General features: G+C 42.5%; 1 protein-coding gene and 1 long non-coding RNA gene across 4 annotated transcripts in view; one reads left to right on the top strand and one right to left on the bottom strand.

The window, feature by feature from the left end:
* The window catches only part of LOC146502667 (uncharacterized), a 264594-nt gene that overhangs the window by 85340 nt on the left and 154183 nt on the right, over positions 1-25071 (bottom strand). The window lies entirely within an intron of this gene.
* On the top strand, positions 7306-24790 carry LOC146502673 (uncharacterized). 3 transcript variants are annotated; one of them, XM_085133351.1, is made up of 24 exons: positions 7307-7524; positions 7737-7823; positions 8091-8214; positions 8305-8407; positions 9120-9233; positions 9321-9437; positions 11064-11224; positions 11708-11854; positions 12066-12168; positions 12639-12767; positions 12940-13122; positions 13594-13847; positions 14944-15786; positions 16243-16333; positions 16537-16644; positions 18636-19244; positions 19374-20063; positions 20407-20529; positions 20832-20960; positions 21991-22183; positions 22318-22442; positions 22575-22765; positions 22894-23027; positions 23124-24790. In XM_085133351.1, exons 1-24 carry the CDS (start codon positions 7470-7472, stop codon positions 23354-23356), a joined length of 5046 nt encoding a protein of 1681 aa, XP_084989477.1. In that variant the 5' UTR covers positions 7307-7469; the 3' UTR covers positions 23357-24790. The 3 variants fall into 3 exon arrangements, with proteins under 3 accessions (XP_084989476.1, XP_084989475.1, XP_084989477.1); XM_085133350.1 differs by having other exon boundaries at positions 7306-7524; positions 9129-9233; positions 18636-20063; XM_085133349.1 differs by having other exon boundaries at positions 7306-7524; positions 18636-20063.

Raw genomic sequence — 25071 nt, 5'->3', positions numbered from 1 at the left:
GTAAAGTCTACCTTACAATATAAGGCACCTTGAGGTGTCTGTTTTTGTGATTTGGCCCTGTATAAATAAAATTGAATTGAAATTAAAATGTATATAGACTACACGTTTCAGTTTAGTTTTTTTTTTTTTTTTGGAAAATGTTTCCTTTCATTCTTTAGTAGCTGAGTAGTTTTTTATATTAACACTTGTTGGGTGGGATGATAACTGAATGTTTTTTGTAGCTTGAATTGCGCAAGACTTGTTGGGCGCATAAATGAAGAAGTTCAGAAAAGGAATTATTATGCAAACACAACACTAGTTGAAGGCATTCCACTGGCAAATATGAAGTCATCACAGTTTCAGTATTGAGTAATAAATATCCAGGCTGGTTAGGCAGATACATTTGACCAAACAGCAAACACAGGTACATAAGAGTTTTCTTTGTTTGTTTTGTATTTTTTCCCCCTATACAGCACAACGGATGATTTCAAATCAAACAAGCAATATGTGTGAAAAAGTGTGACTAGTTTAGGATAAAGTTATGATAGGGTCAAAATTAATGGAATGACTGCACAAAGAGCAGTTTGCTAGCCTGATGATGCCTGTTCCCTTGTTATTGTGTAATGAATTCATATAAAAGATCTGGAGTTGATTCCAAGAGCTGATCTTGCATTTCATAGTTTTTAACATCAACTCTTTAGGCCCAAAGAGTTGATGCAAGTGAAGGATGCTATAATTAAGCTGAACAACTATAATAGCAACAAATTTAGAATTGTGAAAATTCATATTAACATTAATAATTATTGCAGCAGCTTCGCCATTGCCGAAGCTGCTGCATTGAGCTGCGGCCGCAAGGTGGTTGGTGCCTGCCGTGGTGGTAATCCCCGAACCAAATGGTGGACACCAGAGGTGAAGGGAGCCACCAGGCTGAAGAAGGAGTCCTATCGGGCTTGGTTAGCCTGTGGGACTCCGGAGGCAGCTGACAGGTATCGACAGGCCAAGTGGAATGCGGCTCGGGCAGCGGCTGAAGCAAAAACTCGGGTGTGGGAGGAGTTCGGAGAGGCCATGGAAAAAGACTTTCGGACTGCCTCGAAGAGATTCTGGCAAACCGTCAGGCGTCTCAGGAGGGGAAAGCGGTGCTCTACCTGCACTGTGTATAGTGCTGGCAGAGGACTGAGACGTCGACTGAGAAAATTGTCAGGCGGTGGAAGGAATACTTCGAGGACCTCCTTAATCCCACTGACGCGTCTTCCGAGGAGGAAGCAGAGTCTGGGGATGAGGGGAATGACCCGCCAATTTCCGGGGGCGAGGTCACTGAGGCAGTTAAACAACTCCTTGGTGGCAGAGCCCCTGGTGTTGATGAGGTCCGCCCCGAGTTCCTGAAGGCTCTGGACGTTGTAGGGCTGTCTTGGTTGACACGCCTCTGCAATGTTGCGTGGAGATCAGGGGCAGTACCCCTGGACTGGCAGACCGGGGTGGTGGTCCCCATCTTTAAGAAGGGGGACCGGAGGGTGTGTTCCAACTACAGGGGGATCACACTCCTCAGCCTCCCCGGGAAAGTCTATGCCAGGGTGCTGGAAAGGAGAGTTCGTCTGCTAGTTGAACCTCGGATACAGGAGGAACAATGCGGTTTTCGTCCTGGTCGCGGAACACTGGACCAGTTCTTCATCCTCTCGAGGATACTTGAGGGTGCATGGAAGTTTGTCCAACCAGTCTACATGTGTTTTGTGGACTTGGAGAAGGCATTCGACCGTGTCCCTCGGGGTGTCCTGTGGGAGGTGTTGCGGGAGTATGGGGTGTCTGGCCCATTGCTATGGGCCATTCGATCCCTATACAACCGTTGCAAGAGCTTGGTTCGCATTGCCGGCAATAAGTCGGACTCGTTCCCGGTGGGTGATGGGCTCCGCCAGGGCTGCCCTTTGTCACCGGTTCTGTTCATAATTTTTATGGACAGGATTTCTAGGCGCAGCCAAGTGGCGGAGGGCTTTCGCTTTGGTGGCCTCAGAATCTCATCTCTGATTTTTGCGGATGATGTGGTTCTGTTGGCTTCATCGGGTGAGGGCCTCCAGCTCGCACTGGAGCGGTTCACAGCCGAGTGTGAAGCAGCAGGAATGAGGATCAGCACCTCCAAATCTGAGGCCATGGTTCTCAGCCGGAAAAGGGTGGAGTGCCCACTCCGGGTCGGGGATGAGTTCCTGCCCCAAGTGGAGGAGTTCAAGTATCTCGGGGTCTTGTTCGCGAGTGATGGGAGAAGGGAGCCGGAGATCGACAGACGGATTGGGGCTGCAGCTGCAGTAATGCAGACGCTGCACCAGTCCGTCGTGGTGAAGAGGGAGCTGAGTGTAAAAGCGAAGCTCTCAATTTACCGGTTGATCTACGTCCCTACCCTCACCTATGGCCACGAGCTGTGGGTAGTGACCGAAAGAACGAGATCGCGGATACAAGCGGCGGAAATGAGCTTCCTCCGAAGGGTGGCTGGCCTCTCCCTTAGAGATAGGGTGAGAAGTTCGGCCATCCGGGAGGGGCTCAGAGTAGAGCCGCTGCTGCTCCACATCGAAAGGATCCAGCTGAGGTGGTTTGGGCATCTGACAAGGATGCCCCCTGGGCACCTCCTGGGTGAGGTGTTCCAGGCATGTCCCACCGGGAGGAGGCCCCGAGGCAGACCCAGGACACGCTGGAGAGATTATATCTCTCAGCTGGCCTGGGAACGCCTTGGTGTTCCCCCGGATAAGCTGGAGGAGGTGGCTGGGGAGAGGGAGGTCTGGGCCTCTTTGCTTAGGCTGCTGCCCCCGCGACCCGGCCTCGGATAAAGTGGATGAAGATGGATGGATGGATGGATTAATAATTAACATCCTGAATTACATTAGTCCAGCCAAGAATTAATAAATGCATGAACTAGTTTTTCAGCATCACTCTGAGACAGGGTATTTCTAATTTTAGAGATGTTACCCAAATGGAAGAAAGAATGTGCGTTGAAGGACATATCCTGGTCAAAAATGACTCCAAGGTTCCTCACAGTGTTACTGGAGGCCAAGGTAATGTCATCCAGAGTAAGAATCTGGTTAGATACCATATTTCTAAGATTTTCAGGGCCGAGTACAATAACCTCAGTTTTATCTGAATTAAGAAGCAGAAAGTTAGAGGCCATCCAGGTCTTTATGTCTTTAAGACATTCCTGCAGTTTAACTAATTGGTGTGTGTTATCTGGCTTCATAGATAGATAGAGCTGGGTGTCATCAGCATAGCAGTGAAAATCTATGCTATGTCTTCTGATGATACTGCCGAAAGCAAGCATGTATAATGTAAACAGAATTGGTCCTAGCACTGAACCCTGTGGAACTCCATAATTAACCTTAGTGTGTGAAGAGGACTCAACATTTACATGAACAAATTGGAGTCTATTAGATAGATATGATACAAACCACTGCAGTGTAGCACCTGTAATACCTACAGCATGTTCTAATCGCTCTAATAGAATACGATGGTCGACAGTATTGAATGCTGCACTGAGGTCTAGCAGGACTGAGATGAGTCCACTGTCAGAGGCCATAAGAAGATCATTTGTAACTTTCACTAAAGCTGTTTCTGTGCTGTGATGAGCTCTGAAACCTGACTGAAACTCTTCAAATAAGACTTTCATCTGCAGATGATCTGTTAGCTGTTTGACAACTACTCCTTCAATGATTTTTTATATGAAAGGAAGACTAGAGATTGGCCTATAATTAGCTAAGAGATGGCTAGAGTTGGCTTTTTAAGTAATAGTTTAACTACTGCCAGCTTGAAGGCCTGTGGTGCTTTGCTGATTATTAGAGATAAGTTGATCATATTTAAGATTGAAGCATTTATTAATGGCAGGACTTCTTTGAGCAGTCTTGTAGGAATGGGGTCTAAAAGACACGTTGATGGTTTGGAGGAAGTAATTACTGAAGTTAACTCAGAAAGATCAATTGGAGAAAAAGAGTCTAAATGAATATCAATGGTACTGAAAGTAGCTGTAGATAATATTACATCTGTGAAATGATTATGAGTATTTTTTTCTCTAATGGTTAAAATTTTAGTTGTGAAGAAGTTCATGAAGTCATTACTAGTTAATGTTAGATGGTTGATTCAACAGAGCTCTTACTTTTGTCAGCCTGGCTATAGTGCTGAAGAGAAACTTAGGGTTGTTCTTATTTTCTTCAATCAATGATGAATAGTAAGATGTTCTGGCTTTGTGGAGGGCTTTCTTATAAAGCAACAAACTATTTCTCCAGGCTAAATGATGATCTTCTAAATGTGTGACATGTCATTTCCTCTCCAGCTTACGAGTCATCTGCTTAAGCTACGTGTTTGAGAATTATACCATGGAGTCAGATACTTCTGATTTGAAGCTGCATTTTTCACAGGAGCTACAGTATCCAGAGTCATACGTGGTGAGGAGGTAAAATTATTAACAAGATAATCGACCTCTGTTGGGGTAGCATTCAGGTAGCTGCTCTGCTCTGTGTTGGTACAGGGTATTGAAGATGATAACAGTGGCTGGATTATATTCTTAAACTCAGTTACAGCACTTTCAGATAGACATCTACTGTGATCTCCACTGCTGTGTAATCAATTATTGTGAATTTAAATGTAATCAGAAATTATCCAACAAGAGCGGGTTCTCAGGAAACACTGTTAAATGTTCAGTTTCTATGCCATATGTTAAAACAAGATCTAGAGTGTGATTAAAGTGGTGGGTGGGTTCTTTTACATTTTGAGAGAAGCCAATTGAGTCTAATAACAGATTAAATGCTGTGTTGAGGCTGTCATTTTTAGCATCTACATGGATGTTAAAATCACAGACAACACGAAATCAGACAGAAACTCTGTGTAAGGCCCAGGTGGACGATAGATGATAACAAATAAGGCTGGATTTTGAGTTTTACAGCTGGGGTAGACAAAGCTAAGCATCGGGCTTTCAAACGAATTAAAAGTCTGTCTTGGGCTTTGGTTGATTAATAGGCTGGTGTGGAAAATTGCTGCCACACCGCCCCCTCAGCCTGTGCTTCGAGGTTTCTGATAATTAGAATGACTCGGGGGTGTTGATTCATTTAAACTAACATAATCATCCTGCTCTAACCAGGTTTCTGTAAGGCAGAGTAAATTGATTTGTTGATCAATTATTAACTCATGTATTAACAGACTTGGAAGAGAGAGACCTAATGTTTAATAATCCACATTTCACTGTTTTACTCTTTGGTGCAGAAAATATTGGAGAGCAGTGAGATCTAGCTATCACCTGATGGGGCAGAGACAACAAAACGGACTATAGGGTTTCAGTATCATTGTAAGCCTGTCATCATGAACTATCAGGTCATGCAGAGAACTCTGAGTTCACTATGCACAAGACCGATTGGGTCCTACCCAGACAATACCATCTTTTTGGCATGCTTATTCCCTACACTGCTCTGGCTTAAATAAAAAAAGTAAATAAAAAAAATAAAACATGGCTTAAACACTGGTGAAGAATCTCTGGAGAAGAGCGAAATGGCTCAAACCTGCCACACGACTTGCTCCAGCTGTAGCACACCTGGGAGAGTGAACTTAAACTGCTCCATGCTCTCCCTCTTTGAAGATGTTATGTGCATCCCAGACCTGTCAGACTCCACACACAGCATTCATATCTTTTCAGATGCTACGGAGAAAGCATATGGGTCCATAACATATATTATTCACTGCATTACCCCTGACCCATTTTCATGTAATGCCAGTGCACTGCAGATTGGAGCTACAAGTTTAACTAACAGCAGATAACCACAAGCAAGGTGAACTATATCGCTTCAGGAAAGTACAGAAAGACTGAAGTTTCTGTCCTCCTGTCATCACTAGTACCAATACTACTTACCTTTACTTCTGTGTATGACCAAGAAACTCAGCTGACTGTGGAGTTGCACTTGGTGAAAAGGGGTGGGCAGGGGAGGTTCCAGATCCCAAGCTGTTGAGGTAAGCTCAGTTATATCTAGCCAGTATTTCTCAGTCTCAATCACCAGCTCAGATCCCTTCCCTGCCAGAGATGGACAGATCAGAGGCACTTTAGGTTCTTTACTTCTTCCACCAGATACGTGATGTCATACTCTATGCCTCCATCATCCTGTTTGTGGGAAGGGCATGGGCCTAGGATTCTATCACAGACCCAACAGTGGCTTTCCTTTTGAGCTGGAGTAGATGCACCAGCATCGGCTGCATAATGCCCTGGATCATTTTTTCCAAACCAATTTGAAGGCTGGTTGTAGCTCAGGAGATTTGGCAGGTTGTCCACTAATTGGAAGGTTGGCTGTTCTAGTCTGCATGCCAACGTATCCTTGGGCAAGTGTTCGTATAACATTGTAGCCCCAGGGTGACTGTGGCTACAATGTAGCTTGCCATCACCAGTGTGTGAATGTGTGTATGAATGGGTGGATGACTGGTTGTGTAAAGCGCTTTGGGGTCCTTAGGGACTAGTAAAAGTGCTATACAAATACAGGCCATTTACCATTTACCATTTACAGGCCATTTAAATGGGTAAATGGGGTAAAACATTTTGAGTACTCCAGTAGAGTAGAAAAGAACTAGTCCACTTACCATTTACAATCTAAAGGTAGATTTGTCAATCGGAGGTTGGACCACAGGACCTCTTCCCCTGACCACCGCCCAACCCACAAAATAGACCAATCCCACTGCAATGTCTTGTGAAGTTAAATAAACACTGCCCTAATGAGACATGCAGTCAGACCAGTCAAGTGAGGAACACTGGAACTTGTTCTTACACAAAAGGAAACACTTGAGGCATTAGTGGCCTGCTCTATGGAGGTAAATAGTTTCAGTTCAAGCCTCAAAGTGATGAAAAATACTGTATCTGCTGATCCAGCTTTCACATTAGTATTTGTACAGAATATGATGAGGGATGGGAATGTTGTGCAACAAAAATTTAGAACCAGATGCTCTGAAGTTAATAGTTTTGTTATTTTGAGTCTCTGAATGATTTTTGTTTATTTTTTGTCTATTTGAGGTCTTTTGGTGTCTCTTTATTGTGTGTCTTTTTGACTTTGTCTCTTTGTGGTCATTTTTTTGGAGTTGTGTTCTGTCTCAGTAAGCTCTGACCGTCTCTGTCGGATCTATTTGCAGTCATTTTGTGTTATTTGTGTCTCTTGCCATTATGAAACAAGAAACGTTAACTTCAAACACGTATTTCTCAGGGGCTTAGTGCTGTATATAATAATGACTTGCTTGTTGAGCAGAGTCGGTTGGTGGGCTTCACTTTTTGTCCGTCCTTCTCGGCGTTTCCTCCGCCCTCCTGGTTTATAAAAGAAGCGAGCAGCCCTCAGTCATTGGAGCTGATTCAGTCAGGTGGATTGGGGTGGCTGTGAGATGGCGGAACGAGGCAGAGAGCAGCCGGGGTTAATCCGTCTTTGTTTTGCTGCACCGCTGTAGAACTTCTCAGTGTCGAGTCCGGTTCGGAGACACACAGAGAATTCGCTTAAGGCGCAAACATGTCCTGGAAACGAGCCAGGAGTGGAGAATCTCCGATAAGCCGACGCGCAAAAGGTAGGAGAGAGACCAGTGTCGCTCGGTCAGTGCTGCTCCCATGGAGCCACAGCACACAGACACCTCGCTGGGTTCATGACTGAAGCACTGATGAACTTTTTAGCCAACTTTTTGTGTGGAGCTGAGGAATTTGCTGGAGCGGTCAGATATTATGGACTGTTGCAGTTTTCGGGTGTGAGCCAATAAAAATAATTTCTTCCCAACCCTTTCAGACGTCCCGGAGCCGCTGCAGGAGAGTGCTCCCTCCCCGACCCTGCCTGCGGATCATGTGCTCTGCTCCGGAGCGGTGTTATTCCCTGGTAGCTATTAACCCACATTTGTGTATCATGTGCCTGGTGTATTCATAAATGTTTGAAAGTGTGAGACCTAAGAGAGCTTGCGTGAAGGCTTTAGAACTCCTCCACTCCTGGTGATACTCAGTCTTTTTAAATGTTTCATTTATTTTGGCAAAACTGGCAGCCGCATGAAAATGTCCTTAACTCGGTCCGGATGTCTAGGCCTCTTTCATTTTATTTTCCTTCTTGATCCCTAAAATTTGCACATAATGGGTTTATCTGGCTTTTCAGGTACTTTTGATCAACATGGCTGCCCTCTGGTTATGTTCCCAGTGGATGGGCAATACAAACTCTGCTCAGACCTCAGCAAAGCTGAAGTGGTGGACTTCATAAATTACTTTCAGTATCAGCACAAGTAGGTGGAATTCAACAAACACGTGTTTTGTTTTTTTTTTTGCACTGTGTTTGTGTGTACAGTGATGTTTGGACTGTTTCTCTCTGACAGTAAAAAACAGGAAAAGCAGAGCATGGTGTCAGTTGTGGCTGATCTGAGGGATGCCTCACTCTCTACCATCAGTTTCATTGTCGCGTCTCTACTGCTGCTTGAGGTATTGTTATGATGAAGTGGAGTGTGTGGCTACATTGTGAGACCTTTTCAAGATGATGGTTTACTTTTTTTTTTTTTTTTTTTAGACTGAAGTTCTATGCTGAAATGCTTTTAGGCAGCTGGTGTTTGCAGCTCATATGGTGGCAGGACTGAATAGCCATGCTGCACCCAGCTCTCACTACCAGTGCAATGAAGGTTCAAGTCCCACATGACAAAACTGGACTGATGTAGATGTACTTATTACCCAGCAGGCTGCTGTTGAATTGTGATGAATATGAATTGTATTATTTACTTTTTTGTGAACAAAGTATAGACCCCCAAAGTACTCTGAAGAATTTGAGTCCCAAATAATAATGAAATATTGTTTAGACGTCAGCTGTCTAACCTGTGGAAGGACTAAAATGTAGGACTCCAGAATGAAGGTTTTCATTTAGCGATACATTTTTACATTTTATGTGTTGTTGCTGTTGGGGAGTTAAATTGGAGAAAATGTTGCATGAATCTAATGCCTGAAGAATTGAAGATGAGGCAAAGGGTTTCAGAGATGTTTGTGTTTACTTAACCAGTGAAGCCATTTTAAAAACTGTTGCTGCTGTGTGATTGAGTGCTGTATGAGCAACCATGTGTTTTCATTGAAGAAAACAAAGAATAATTGTTGGTGCAAATTTTTCTTTTTCTTTTCCTTTTTTTTTTTTTTTTTTTTTTTTAAAAAGCTACAAAAGCGCACAGTCCACACTGTGTACATCCTTCAGCCCAAAAAAAAGGATCTTGAGAAGCTAATGTTGAAGCTGCTGGCTCCATCGAAGGATTATCCTGCTTCTTTCAAAGTGAGTATATCAAACTGTTATGCACAGACTTTGTTTAGATTTAATGTAAGTGAGCAGTTCTGATCTCCTTTTATAAACATTTTGTAGAGGGTCCTTCTGAGAGAAATCCCAGAGCTCCAGAACTACATTGATCGAAGCCAGCTACCATGGTCACTGGGTGGATACCTCATGTACCGTCATCAGAGCTGGGTTGCCTTCATTAAGGTAGTGATGCTGCTTTCTGGGAGACCAGTTTCATTTAGAAAGTATAGAAAAATCACTGTGAAGAGGATACAGAGGGTAAGGGCCTGTGGTCTTGATCACATATCTGTGGTGATTTATGGGACAGAGGGAGTGGACTTTAACCAGATGGAAACAATCCCAGAGAGTAAGTGTGCCAGAGGAATGGAGGAATGTGATGTGCAGTTGATGAGCCATACAATGAAGATATGAAGGAGTTGCTGTGAACAGCAGCATGCTGAGAAAGGGCACTACAGATGTGATATTTGCTTTGAGAATATTGATGGAGAAGTTCTGAAGGAGCTTCACTGTGTAATTGTGGATCTACACAAAGTATAGGATAAGGTGCCAAGATGTGGTACTGTATTAGGAAGATAGGAGTGTCAGGAGAAGAATGAAAATCAGATGCTTAGAAACGAGTCCATCAGAGCGATGGCTGAGATGGTTTGGACATGTGCAGGGGAGGGATAGTGGGTAAATTATACAGAGGATGATGATCGAACTGCCAAGCAGAAGGAAAAGAGGAAGACCTCAGAAGATTCATGGATGTAATGAGAGGGGTTGGGGGGGGTTACAGAAGACAATACTAGTGATAGAATAAAATTGATGCAGGTGACAATTCTGAGCCCAAAAGGGAGCAGCTGAAGGAAGAGATAAACACCTCAGGTGAAGAACCTGTATTAAAATGCTGCTGCTTCTCTGGGAAACAACTTGTCATGCACCAACTGTAGCAAAGGTAGCTACAAATATGGAATTTAACATGAGCTTTTCTACTTGTAATGTGTGCATCTATAAAGAGGTATGAGTAAGATAAAGACATGAATGTATGTCCTGCCTGTTATTTAGACATATGACGATGTAGTTATGTTTCCTTTCCAAAGCTGTTGGTCATAGGAATAAGCTGGAAGAGCAGTGGAAGGGTCAGTGTTTAAGGATTCTTTTTTTAATGGGTGATTATGTTGATGATTGTCTGCCCCAACCAACTGTAAGCCAACCATTCTAACTAATTTGTTATATTTGTTTAACACAACCGTTAGTCTGATAGCAAGACTTAAGAATCAGTCTTATGATTAGTCGGGGGATTTGTGTGTATGTTGAAATGTTTCTGCTCAAGTGTGACGTGAGAAACAGTCTCTCTGGTAATCCACTAATAACTAACAATAGGTCAGAATCCATTGAATATTTATTGCGAGCATAGATGCAGATTTCTGTTTGAGCAGCCAGCACCTCTTATTGGTCACCTCCATGAAGCTTGTGCAAATACCTTGCATAATGAGCTGATCTTATTAGCCATTGAAAGGAGCCCTCTTTCCATTAATTATCCATTCAGTCATATTCAGCTGGGCCATGACTGTTAACTGTGGCACCTCTTTGCCTGTGGGGAAACCTATTTATACTATTGATACTACTTGGGATACAATCCCCATAGACTGAATTGGCATTTGGTTGACGTAATCGACTGTTGACATGACTAAATCGGGAAAATGAGTAGCCTTAAACTCATGCTTACCTTAAAGCTGTCTAAAATAAACAGTAGTGAAGTCCCATATTGTGAAATCCTGTGTGCACAGATGCATTTTGATGATCTCTGACGCATGCTGCTTCCTGCAGGAGATCGATGTGTTTGTCCAGGAGTTTGTGTCTGTAGTCCAGCGGCTGCCTTCATGCATCTCTGCACTGCAGGCTCTGTCCAGGCTGCCACTGCCCACCACCGTCAGCGAGCTCCGGCAATTCTGCTTCAGCACTGAAGCCAAGTTTCAGCAGCTCAGGAGGTTAGAATTGCCATTTCTTGGTTATGATCTTATCAAGCAGCTGCAGTCTAAAAAAAGGGTGTGGCACTTTCTTGTCTGCAATATTTTTGTCAATCAAATATTCACTGAAATATAAACCTTATAGCAGCAGGACGGCAGAGGGGGATGTGCACAGATGCTTGTTTGGTGTAACACTTGTTTTTCTTGTATTCATGGTATAATATTAGTACCATCAAGAGTAAATAATGTGCTCTAGTTGCTAATTCGGGCCCTATACTAGGAAAGTCATTCAACGTGCTGTGGGTATCTTTCTGTTATGTGAAGCGGCTTACTCTAACACTGTCGATCAGGATAAACTCTTTCAGAAAGCTGGTTATCAAGTTAACCCAGGGTTACCCCTGCACGTTCGGATGAAAGAGGTGGTGTTGGCAGCTTCTGACCAATCTAAGGGCGTTTCACAGGTAAACATTAAAGCTTACTGTCCCACATGTATGATGTGATCAGGGAGTTGGGGCTGGAGGAGCTACTGAGGAACTGTGAGAGCTTGGTGGGGAAGCTGCGTTGGCCTGACAGGGAGCCGTGCTTCCAGGATATGGCTGGAACTGCCCTCTTCACTCAGATGGCCTTTGATATGCTCCAGAACCACAGCAGGTACTGCACGCAGCCAGATCTCTGTGTCAAGTCATGAAAATGGGTTCTTTATCTTAATCCACCAGTTTTGTAATGATCCCATTTCACATCAGCTAAAGCAAAATGCCAGTATGACTAAGGATTATCTAAGATTAATGTTTTTTGCTACTCTAAGAAACTCTATCGGGCACTTTTAAGAGTTGATGTCACTCACTGTGCCATTTAATTACAGGATAACTGCTGCTGTGGAAAAAGTGGAGTTGCTGTGGCAGCAGCTGTTTTCTAAAGCTCGTTTAAGGCTACGTGTGTTCCAGTTGCGTGATAATGTGCTGCAGGTGGGTCTAACAGCGAGTCCACATGTAATGCTTTCCTTTAAAAAAAATAAATAAATAAAAATTTTTAAACCTAGTGGTCTAAACCAAAACCTAAATGACCTGAGTCACTTTACTCAGGCTGTTTTGGTTTGAGCAGAGTAGGGAATGTTTGACCACAAAACTGAGTATCCACAGGACAAATGTGGCTTTGTACATCTGGATAACCTTAAAATATGAACTATTAAATAATTTTCTGATTGTGAATTGCCAAGGGTGCAGTTCTCATCTTTAAAAATGGCCTTGGGCGTGCAGCTAAGTACAGAACTAGATAAAAGTACAGATAATCGTGTTAGTATAAACGGCTCAGTGTTTGTGGAAAACTAGTGTGACCACTTGAAGAAAATTATCAGCTCTCCCAGTAAATGGGGAACAACAACCGATCCGCAACTAAAGGCAGCCGGATGTTGGGTTTTCTTGACGCTTGCTTACAGGTTTCTGAGAAGATTGAAACTCTTCTTCGAGAGAAGATCCAGCCCTTCAAAGTAGAGATTGCCAAGGACCCCACAAAAGCTGTGATTCTGGTGTCTGAATTTGAAGCATCCATCCACACTCCTGCTATGGTATGGCTTTAGCTTGCATGTTATGAATCTTACCTTGCAACATAGATCGACCTCGATTAGATTACACCACGGTTCAGTTAAATCCTAGTTGTTTGTAACATTAGTGTTGCTAACTGTGTTACGGATGCTGTTAACTTGTGCTTGAAGTAAAGGTTAATCTCTCACCTACCAGGCACTTGTTCGCTGGGCTGAAGATGTAATCCAGACTTCAGCAGAGATTCTCCCCTTGGACAGTCAGCCCAAAGGGAGCTGGGCTGCAGATCTGGAGAGGCTGAAGGACAAACTTGACTCTGCCGTGAACTTGATTCTGCAAACCCTCAGAGCAGTTTCCAGCTACCATCGCTACTACAGCAAGGCAAGTTGTGGAAAACTTACAGGCATGTCCTGTAGCGTGAACATCAGCAGCGCATTTGATTCATTGGAAGAACTTTTGTTTTGGAACCTAAGCTAACGATCAACAGCTTTTTGTCTTACTGTTGTGAGGTAATGCTCGCCACATTAAACAAAACAACAAAAATACCTTTACTGTCTGTAATCACTGACAGTAATTTTTATTTTTTTCACTCCGCGTGCCAGACATCCTCTTTCAAATCACACTGACCTATCATCCAACTGGCTTACTAACATTTTTCTATCATCCTGTGCTGTCTAATGGCAGCCGGTGTGCATTTTTAATTTCAAGGACAAATGCTTTTTAACTACTTAAAGATGATGTTGATAAAAAATTTGAGTCTAACTTTGTTATTGCCATACCTGGTTACTGTTGTCTAAAATAAATTGGCCCCACCCCCAAGAATAGCAGAAATTATGCCGTTTACCTGTTTAGGCCAGCAGCTGGTACAGTCTGGTCCTTTGCCAGAACTTCCTCCAGGAGCTCCTGTCGGGTGTTCGTGAAGAGGCTTCCTCCATCCAGCTGCAGCAGAAGAACTGGGGGATGATGCCTGGGTGGAGATGGAGGCTGTCCACTTTTCTGAAGAACAATCCCCCTCCAGAAATGGAGGAGCTGCTCCATCTGTCTCATTTGGCAAATGCAATCCCAGATGATGAGATCCAGCAGACGGGGAAACGGATGTCTCAAAGGTGATGCGATTGATTTTAAACGGGTTTGTCCATTTCAACAGACAGTGCAGATTGTTGTGTACAAAGTCATACCTTGAGTGCAAGCAAATAAGGTGTGCGTGTGCATCAATGATCAACTTTCTTGCAGTTTTGTGCAAAAGCAAATTTGTTGAAAAGTAGACACAGCTTCCTGAGACATCAGACATGTCAACCACTGCCGTTACCAAATGTCATTTATGGGCTGTTAGCAGGAAGCTTGGTCCTCTTCCAGAAAGCAGACTTGGTAAAAACTGAATATGTATAAGTATGTTGTCATTTCATAAAAGATCATCCAGTGTGTACTCTTGTAGGAAGGGTAAGGAATGAAGCACTCAAGTGCAGCTCCTTATTTTGAGAATTTGACCTGCTATGATGCTATGAATCAACTTTATTTTTCAATAGTAATTTACTCAAACTTGAATGAAATATTCTAATTTGAGCTGCTGAATTTGTGATTTGCGCGAGTTACAAGCCACAAAAAGAGATGTACCAGAGATGAAATCAATTTCTATCAAAGTTTAAGCTTTTAATTAAATGATGAGAAACAAACATTCATCCATTTTGTTCGGTTTTCTATTTTTTTGTTGACACTTGAGTGACTTTTTGAAAGGTGAAATGTCTCAGAGTTTAGAGGCTTCACTTGGACTCAGAATTGCCAAAATGAGTCTTTGCTGGGTAAAATATCACATCTATAAGTTGTCCGTTGTGTGATCTATATTTTTATCTTCAGTTGAACACTGATTCAGCAATCAAATTTGGCAGATGATGGCAATTTAAATGGTTTTACTCCAGTGTTGTCGTCTGTATTCATTGGTCCACTGGATTCTTTATTTATTCATGCTGTCACTGAATCATTTTTAGCAGATGGAGTAATATTTGGAATAGATTTAATCAGCTGATCAGCGTTTGTAGCTTATGGCTGCTCATTTAGTTTGGATCTCATCACCCATTCAACCCAAATATTCAGTATGTCAAATGACATTTGACAGTTTGGCTGAGCAGCCAGCCACACCAGTTTGCTATTAATTTTTTTTCTGGTGCCATTATCTCATTTTCTATTTATTTTTTTATTCGTCAGGTGCTTGACACTGAGGAAACTTCTAAGCTCTTCAGGACCAGTGCCTGTCGAACAACTCCAGATGGCCCTACAGTGGCAGTATGAGTTACTGAGGGGCAACCATGTGAATCTCCTATCTGCTGATTCTACCACGTCAAAACCTGTGCCACACCATGTTTCAGAGTCAAACCTCGCTAAATGTAAAGGTGGTAAAGAAGCTGCCCATGTCTTTGGAACATCTCCCTTGACTGGAGGTTCAGGGTTGGTGTCAGCTATGGGCAAACCGTCCTCCCCGATTGCTGCAACCAGAGACTTTGCAATACCTGCCTCAAGCCCGCCTAAAATCCATGACATTATTTCCAGTGTTTCAGATTGTAGGGCTCACAGAGAGGAGCATGACTTGGGCTCTATAGGAAACTCTCCTAAAGCTGATTTGCTGAATCAGTTTGAGATCAAAGTAAAGCGCATAGCTGCTGGGTCCAGTAACCCTTGGCTTAGCTTGCCGGTAGAGGATTTGGAAAACTCTTACACTGTCAGCAGTACACAAAATCCAGCACCTCAAAAAGTTGATCACGATTCTTCAGATGAGCATGTCAGTGGCACCCAGGCTAGCAGGTCTCAAATTCAGCCTACACCTGAGGTTTTAAGGAGCACAGAACCCGAAGGATCACAGAGCAGGGACTGGATATTACATCCACAAAGTTGTGTGGAACATCCTGAACTAAGTCCCATTTGCAGTGTTCTCTCCAGCACTGTTATTGAAGGACAGGACAAGTCCATCTGTTCCACAGAGGGGGTTCCTACTCTACTCTGGGATTCTTATGACCTCCATGACCAAAATCAAGATGATGACGACGATAATGGGTAATTTGTTTGGCTTCAAATGTCGATCAGTATGTTGCTTCTCCTACAGTGTGCAATTCTCAAAGAAATTTCAGCAGTGGTATTGAAATTTCAGTTGTTACACAGATCCTACACGAGTAATCTTTTTTTTTTTTTTTAAATTTATTTTTTTTATTGTTGGTCACAAGTGACAAAATAATTAGATTTGTCACATAAGGGACTCTGACTTATTGCAATTTATGATGAGGACTGATCAGGCATGATCACCTGCCAAACTGCATTCTGAACCAGTAAAATCCCTACAGTCGCACCTACTGTTACATTTCATCATAACATGCAGACACTGTATTGTCTACTTTGATTCCTTATGGCAGCAAATTAATGAGGGTAAGATGAAAGAGTTGAAGGAAGGATGGTAAACTGGGAAATTGAAGAATTGCCTAATGCCTTATTTTATTTCCCCTCCCGACTTTCCAGCGAGTTGTCCATGAAGGACTGGGATGTGAAGGAAGAGGAAGGTCTGAGGGAAGTGGAGAATATCTTGGACAAGGCTGATGAAATATTAGAGGTGAGAGGGGGATCATTTGAGAAATGAAGACAGTGCTGGTTGTTGTGACTTCTGGACAGAACGGATCAAGTTCCCTTTCAGTCGATTCACTCGGTACAATGCATAAGTATGGGATATCACGCCCTCGCGTGTCCAGTGTACAGAGTGAGTCGACTGAAAGGGAACAGAAGTTATAGACATAACTATTCGTTTTTATTTTGCAGGAGGAGGAAAATGTTCTGGCTCAGGAAGCTGTGCTAGATGCACTGCTGAGGACAGAGGACAGGCAGGGTGTCTGGCGATTGTGTGATGGTGAGGACCAGCTTGATACGGTAGGTGAAGCATCTAGCAGATCAGTTCTTTGTTACAGATTCTATTAATTTTCGATCTTACTTTTTGACATCAGTTTGTGTCATTTCCTCTATGCCTCTATGGCACGGAATAAGAGGTAAGTTACACAAGGCACAGGTCCAGGGATGTCTTTGGACTGTAAGAGGAAGATGGACAAAATGTGAAAATGATGTGTGGTTTATAAACAATTGGGGAAACCTGGTCTTGTTAGGAGAGACAGGATTTATCCCACTTTGGGAGCAACTCTCCTTTCTGGGAAATCTGGCCAAATTTATTAAACGATCCAAAACGGGAACCCAAGTTGCAGTCTTACACGCCTCTCTGCAGCGTCTTCTGTCATTCCCACAGACCGTGTACATTCAGATGATCAAAACACACTTGCAGTTTGTTTTTTAGGTTTTTATATCAAAGGACTAAATAAGATACTCTGAAAAAGAGCACAGTTTATTGAACAGTCATGCAAAAACAAAGGAGCACATAACTACACACAGAATAACAAGACAACGCAAAGCAACCCCAGGGTTCAGAGCATATGCACATGTAGCAGAAAGCTAGAGAAAAAGACAGAAAAAAAAATGACAGACTAAAGTAAGAACTCCTGGATCCTCTTTAGGGTGAGGAGCCTCTGACGACTCCTCTATGAAGTATAACCCATGAGTTGTACAGCTTTCAGGGTATTCTTTTCAGATTTATATTTATACTCTCCTTTTTGACAGCCTTTTATAGTAAGAAGTAATTAATCTACTTGATATTTTTATGAACCAAAAATAAAAATTTATTTCAGTAATTATTGGTTTTCTCCAACTTCAGCCATGATTCATAGTAATCACCAGGTGGACCCCTGGATTTTTAACCATTAGAGGAAAATTTAACTGGTCATTCCCAGATGTCATGAAATACAAGGACTTTGAAAACTGCTGTATAGCCAGCTCAATTATTGACTCAACTTCAATCATTTTATTTCCTATGATTTGCATTTGCCATTCTTTCACATACAGTGTAATATTACTTTGTCCTGGCATGTGTTTAGTTGGCAGGTAACGGTAAATAATTTTGCTCTTCACCAAGAAGATTGTCCGGCCATCAGTTTACGCCCTGAAGTTAAAGTGCTTTGTTTAAATGATCTGAATTTGTCTGGCAAGTCAAGTCGGCTTTATTTATATAGCACATTTAAAGGACCTCAAGTGTCGGCCAAAAATGAAGGATTTGAAATGGCCTACTCAGTCTAGACTCAAATATGATTAAGGGCATGTTAAAGCATCTTAAATAGGCTTTTCTCATAAAACAAGCAGCAACATGAAAGACTCCGTGCCAGTTCTCCCAAACACTTTACTGCAGTTGTTACAGCCAGTGGCACAAAATTATTAGGTATGTGAGGCAAATACTTTTTTACACAGAGCCAGGTGGACAACTGTCATCTTTTGTAGCTTGGTTGTATTGACCTTGTTTCAAGTAGTGAAACAAGCTTGTTTCCAGTTTTGGCTAAAATATTTTTCTTATGTAATTTGCAAAGTACTGTGCTATGTTGAAATGGCTAAATCCTCATCAGAGGCTGACAGGGGGCTCTGTCAGACATGCTGGGGTTTGTCTTATAAAATGTCTGACTCGAATAGATGTTGATTCAAAGAACTTTTCTTATTAAATACAAATGTCAGTAATCTTTAGCTTGTTAATGTCTAACTCACTCCTTATAACTATTGTGCTGATGGTTGTTCTGAAAATAATTCCAGAATTGAGTAGATATCCGCCCCTGTTAAGGCCTGATATCAATCTGAGTCTTACCTGTTCAAACCTTTAACCCATGTTTAATTTACTACTGGTTCCAAAAAATGGGTAGATGATGGCCAGAATGGAAAAACTCAGTTTGCCTGAAGGGAAGCCTACAAACCAGTGGGTAATGTCACAGTAGGTTTGTCAGCTTCTTTTATAGTCCCTTGGTATTCACTATATTTTTCCTTCTTATTCTTTTCAGATGTCGTCCTACGAGCTGGCTGAAGCTGGTGTTCTTTGTTTCGATGACTGCGTTGACTCTGCAGAATCTGACGGTTTCATTGACCTCGTGTCAGCTGAGTCTGCACGTGAAACTAAAGCTAATGCGGATGGGCTTTACAGTGAAGCGCCAACGGTATCTGACAGCAGGCCAGACCTGCTGATGGAACTGAGAAAGGTTCATATCCTGGACGGGTTAATCATGGAAGAGAACTTGCAGATCAACAAGTTTCGATACAGTAAAGAGAAACTCAACACTGAGCTCTCGGAGAGCAAACCTGTGGGTACAAATGTGTTTCTGACTTCACCCAATGAGAGGGAGGCTTCACATTTGCAGCTGGAAAAGGAGAAGAGGGAGGTAGAGGAGCTGGAGAAGGGTATAGAAAAAGAGTTTAAAGCGAAACAGAATGAGGATATTGATGAAAGGTTTAAAAAATGTTCTATAACTGAAAGGCCTAGAAAAGAACATGATGATAGAGTGCTCTGTGATCTCTTTCCCAATGGTTCTGGAAGATCAGTCGCCAGCCTTGCCATGGATGGGTCTGCGAATACACGTGTGACTAAAATTATTCAAGATGTTTCAGACCTTAAGGTAACCAAAGGGGCTTCACCACAAGATGTGGCTCAACTGCCACTTTCCCAGTGTCAAGATGCTAGTGGTTCTACAACTGGTCTGTCAGTATATTACAAAATTACCTTAAACAATGTATTTGATTTACAGGAACCCTCAGAAGAGGCAGGTGTCCAATCGCAATACATCGATGGGAATGAATTGGCCAGGTCTGCTAGTTTATGCAGTCCAGAAGCATCTTTAATCCCTGAAATGAGGGTAGATGATGGCACCTTTGACCCAGGTGGAAAATCACTCCTTCCCCCTGTAACTAAGCCAAGAAAGTCTTTGCTTCCTGTGAATGAAGCCCGTGCTGAACTTGAAGCTCCTCACTCCACAGAGGTGTCCTTAGATCATTATTTTGTAGGTGAAGGCCAACTTCATCTACAAAATGAAGTACTTGAAGAGCTGCCAGAAAATGTGCCTCCAGACACCAGCCACAGCTTGGTTTCCAGTCCAAATGTAACACAACATGAAAACGATAACCATGTACCCCCAGAGAACTGTTGGGCATCATTACAGCGCTCGTCTGAAATAATGAGTAAAAATGAAAAGATGCCCACATCTTTACTCAAACTACATGTGCAGTCAGCAGAGGAAATCCACACTTCACCTCCTGCAGATGACCACCAACTTAAACAGTCTGTATCCCAAGTGACTGCTGATCAGCCTCTAGAGTTTGACTCAGGTGGAAGAGACGAACCAAATGAAAAGCTACCAGATAGTGTTCAGAGCTCTGAGGCTCTGAGAATCTCTGGGTCACCTGAAAGTCAGATCCAGTTTTATAGCCCCATGGCGGAGGTACGTGGGCACATCTTACTTCAGCTGTCACCTTTTTGTCTTCATTTAGAACATAAAGTATATCTCGTATTTAAAAGCCTAACGTCAACATTAGTTAAGTTCTTATGAAAGTTTTCTCCCAACCCCAGGCTTTTAAATTGCTGTGTGCCATGTGTAACTGAGTGCACATACTCTGAATGTATGACTAAAATGTGGCTTATAGACTCAAGCGCTGAGTGGCCAGAATTGAAAACAAATCAAGTTGTAGTCAGAATAGATCATTTCAGTGCTTTTGAACCTCTGGAAATTGTTTTTTTTTTTTTTTTAAAACAAGAAGAAAAAAAGTTTGTATCTGTGTCTCTAGATTGCAGATTTCAAGAGTCCAATTGTACTGGATTCAGGCTCTGGTTTGATAAAGGCAGGATTTGCAGATCAAGACCTACCAAGCATTATATTCCCCACAATAATTGGGGTGCCAAAGTATGAGGTAAGTGCATTCGTTGTTAGACGCTTTGATTTTAACTCGTGTCCCTGAGGTTGGCCCCTACATGTTTAAACATATTTGTGGAGTGTTTCTTTTCAAAATATTTTCAGTAAATGTATTCTATAAATTGCCTTGGTCTTTGCATCTTGTGTCTGTTCATTACAGCAGCCTCATGATGTGTGTTTATAGAGTTGGTTGGCATCTGCCTACAGCTACTTTGAGCTATAAGGAAAACTATGGGGATTTAAAGTGTGGGTATAAATATACTTTTTTTTTTCTTTTTTTCTTTTGTCCTGTCTTTGCAGGAAGTACTGAATGGTAACCTTGAAAGAGAGGCCTACATTGGTCACGATGCAGAACACATGAGAGGGGTTCTGACTCTGAAGCACCCCATAAAGAATGGAATCATTCACAACTGGGATGAAATGGAAAAGGTGAGACTCATGTTTGCATAACAACTGGAAAATGAAAAACTCATGTTGGAATCATTCCCCTTTAGTACTTAAATGTTTACTGACTACAGGTTACAGCTGTTCCACAGACCCAGCTGGCTGAAGATGTTGGATGTCTTTTCCAGCAATATGAGGCTTAGTTTGAAAGAGGCACGACTCAAAGCTTTTTTGTTTGTAGTACTTGACATGTGAGGAAAATGTGTACATTCAGTTAAAAAACATGTTATTGTGGTCCTGCTGTGCATATATCCATAAATGGACTAGAAAACTTTACACTTAATATGCTGTTTTGTTTTGCTACTGCACTGGTTTTAATATTTTTACCCCTAAGCCATAAGAGGCTGAGGGGGTATTGTTGTCATTGTGTCAGGCCTGCGGGTGGCGTGTACACCCAGCTTTGTGAACACAGTAACCTGAGAATGAGGTAACATGAGGTGCAGCTGGTAGGAGGCTGAGCAGTAGCGATGGTGGCCGTCAGTATTTTTTATCTGCTGTGTTAAACAAAGCGAGTTTACACGTAATAATAAAATGTGCTGTATAAATAAAATTGCTATTGGCATGTGGGAGAGTCGGTACAGCCTTAAAGGCTGCAAAAGCTTCATTTTATACTTGATTGTTACAGGTACATTTGCTCATCTATCATACAGTCTCTGCTGCTTGAAACTTTCTGGCAAAGTGGAAAGGCACAAATGGTTCTCTCTTATGTTCAAGTCTCAAATATAATAAATCCATTCAGCAAATACCCTGGTTTTATCCCATCATTGGTCACACAGTGTATATGTGTTGATGCTGTCAAAAGCCTCACTTCACAGGCAGGAATATGTTCCTGAGGCTTAGAGGGCAGCTGCAGGCCTATTTGTCCCCGTGGATTAGTCTAGTTTGAATGTCTGTGTTTTGAGAACTCACCCACTTTGCAACTTCCCCACCCATTAACATGCTTCCCTCAAAAGAAATAAAGTATTGGTTGTCCACAAGCTCATTTACTCTTGGTGCTTAACTTTTTGTCTCTTAGATCTGGCATCATACGTTCCAGCAGCTGCGTGTGGAACCAGAAGATCACCCGGTTCTTTTGACTGAAGCGGCCATGAACCCTTCGAAGAATCGGCAGCACGCGGTTGAGATCATGTTTGAGTGTTTCAACGTGCCTTTCACCTATGTAGCCATGCAAGCAGTGCTAGCGCTCTACGCAGCGGGAAGAACCACTGGTACTGTAGTCGCTCGTCGTCACGCACTGATTGATGCACACGGATGATGGCTTGTCTGAAGACTTTGTTCAGCTTGGTGTATTTAAACCACTCAAATCTGATCCTATGATCCTACATGTGTGTATTTGATATAGGTGTGGTGTTTGACTCTGGGGATGGAGTGAGCCACAGTGTGCCTGTGTTTGAGGGATACTGTCTACCTCATGCTGTGCAACGCTTTCCCCTGGCTGGATTAGATGTTACACTGCATCTTAAAAAGGTATTTAGCACTTCTGTTAATGCTCCAGTGTAGGCGCTATGTTATTGATTGCTTGGAAGGCATAATCCCTGGATGGTTCCTAACTTAGTTTAAAGACGAGGCAAAACCAGCTTGCTGTGCTTGTTCTTTAAGCTTCTCCGGGAACAGGGAGTGTGCATGCGTACCACAGCAGAGGAGGAGATAGTGAGGGAGATGAAGGAGACGTGCTGCTGTGTCGCTCTCAACTATGAAGATGAGCTAAATCGGGGGCAGTCATCCTGCAGAGAGATGCATTACACCATGCCAGATGGGCAGATTATTACCCTCAGCACAGAGAGGTTCAGGTAATGCTGGTGGGTTGGGGGGCTGCTTCCTGCTTTTTACCAACACTTAAGTTTTAGAAATGATCTTGCGGTCACCTTGTTTGTTGTATAGCAGACTCTTTAGCAGAGTGTACCCCCTGTTCATCCAGGGCACCTGAGATTCTGTTCAAACCTGAGCTGATTGGACGGGACCATTATGGGATGCACGAAAGCATCTACAGGTCAATCCTTAGCACAGACATTGACCTGAGGCGCTGCTTCCTGGGAAACATTGTACTTTCAGGTAACATTTGGTTCTTGGTAAGGTGTTGCACTACAATCTGAAGTACAATGATTTTCCAAATTCTGCTTCAATTTGTTTTGTCCTCTCTTCCTGAAGGTGGGAACACTTTGCTGCCCAGCCTGCCTGAGCGACTGCAGGATGAAATCAAAGGCCTGCTGCCCTCAGACATGGGGGGCAGTGTTTGTGTAACCAGCCCCAAAGATAGAGACTCCTCAGTGTGGAGAGGAGGAGCAGTGTTGGCAAATATGCCTACCTTTACCTCTGCATGGATCAGTCAGGAAGAATACGAGGAGTATGGACCACAGATAGTCTTCAGGAAGTGCTTCTGAATCGACTGTGAAAGGCTGATGGCTCATTTCATCAATGGTGCCACTGGCTGCTGAGCCAGCGGGACTCGGCTGTTTTCCCTCTCTGTGGAGTCTTTTGTTGTGTTTTTCTTAATTTTCTCTCCCCTGTTCTTTAGTGGCGGTTTCCTGCTTACACCTTATGCACTTCCTATACAGCCCACTAACACGGCAATAAGGAAGTTGATCAAAACGTTCCAATCCTTACTATTGTCGTTGCTATCACTATAAAACCTCTAAGTGTGTCTTAAATTCTAATTTTCTGTGTCCCAAGAACTTAAGCTTAAATATATTCATGTTCTGTGATTAAGGGGCTGAAACTGAAGCTGCCCTTTAATTCATGTCTGTCTTTGTTTCCAGAATATGCAATTGAGAAACATGAAGCAAACATGAAATTTTGATGTGTCAGCTTTAAATTGTGCATTAATCTGATACTGTCAAAAACCTTATTTATTGTTTTTTGCTTTTTATGTGAAACATGATACTTGGTTTTATACATTAGTCCAGCTGTAATCTGCTGTGGTTCTTTATGCACTGAATGTTGAGTATTAAGGCCTCTGCAGAATTTATTCTTAAATCTTCTGCAATTAAGGATTTGTCACAATGCAACTTTTAATGATTCCTTTAGTTAATACCACATTTTTGTTGTAATATGACTCCGATTGTCATCATAACACATGACAGAATACATTTGTTTTTAATTATTTTTTTCTGTGCAGAATCCGTTGAATGGAGTGGCTCCTAATACTCATCAGATGGGTGCAGTGTACATGAGTTTTTCCTGAGGTCATTGTTGGTTCTTCTCAGACCTCGTTGCACGTGTTGCTCTGGTACATTGTGAACTCTATATAATTTTTCAGTGTGGTGTGGTGTGTTCAGCGAGGTTTTGTTTTTTTTTGTTTTTTTGTAAGGGACCATTGTGTGTTTTACATGCATTCTTGCACATGTTATCCTTTTTGTGGACTCTGTTCCAGTGATGCCAAACTGCTCAATTCCTGTTAAATTCTGAAGAAAAACAAACCGTGGCAGCCCATGCTGTTAGACTTGGTGAACACTTAAAGATTTTTATTATTTATTCTGTGCATGAAATTCAGTTGCATGAGTTTGAATTCCACGTGTGTGTCTGTGTTGTTTTGGACTTGTGTGTGTACTTTGCATGAATTTTGTATTTTTAAGTGTCTGTCTAAAAGCACAGGGTTTGTCATGTGGCCTAGAGCTCTGCTCTTATGTGGAAATTACTGAGTGGTGACAGCAGGAGCTGTCGTTTCAGGCAAGTTTGAAGTGAACAGGCTCATGGATTGTGTGGTTCTTCTCCTAATTGTAGTTAAAAGGCTGGGCCGAGTCCAGCTGTGTTTTTCCTGAACCATGTCATTTTTTTAAAATAAATATTGTAATCATCATCCTGCTGTGCTGACATTGTTTCAGTTGTAGACGTCTCTGAATGTTGAGGCTAAAACGGAAATGAATCTGCTTTTTCATATTTGCCTAAATGTAACCAGTGTGTTCCTGTGTTGTATGATAATGAAAGGTAAGGCAAGTTTATTTATATAGCACAATTCAACAACACGGTGATTCAAAGTGCTTTAGGAAAAAAGAAAGAAAGGAACAGTAGATATCTGTAACGGGAAGGTCGCTGGTTCGATCCCCGGGCTCTCTGTCCTGGTCGTTGTGTCCTTGGGCAAGACACTTTACCCTATCGC

The sequence above is a fragment of the Neolamprologus multifasciatus genome, chromosome 15 (assembly GCF_963576455.1).
Source record: "Neolamprologus multifasciatus chromosome 15, fNeoMul1.2, whole genome shotgun sequence".
In the NCBI taxonomy this organism is placed as follows: domain Eukaryota; kingdom Metazoa; phylum Chordata; class Actinopteri; order Cichliformes; family Cichlidae; genus Neolamprologus; species Neolamprologus multifasciatus.
The sequence above is the reverse complement of the archived record's forward strand: the minus strand, read 5'-3'. Positions and strand labels throughout refer to the sequence as shown.

What these genes read in the sequence shown, in the direction of transcription:
- LOC146502673 (XM_085133349.1), top strand. Translation starts at nt 7,470, where the DNA reads ATGTCCTGGAAACGAGCCAGGAGTGGAGAATCTCCGATAAGCCGACGC. An exon ending in TTGGGGTGCCAAAGTATGAG is followed by an intron (nt 20,530 to 20,831) that starts GTAAGTGCATTC and finishes CTGTCTTTGCAG; the next exon opens with GAAGTACTGAATGGTAACCT. An exon ending in CGCAGCGGGAAGAACCACTG is followed by an intron (nt 22,184 to 22,317) that starts GTACTGTAGTCG and finishes TATTTGATATAG; the next exon opens with GTGTGGTGTTTGACTCTGGG.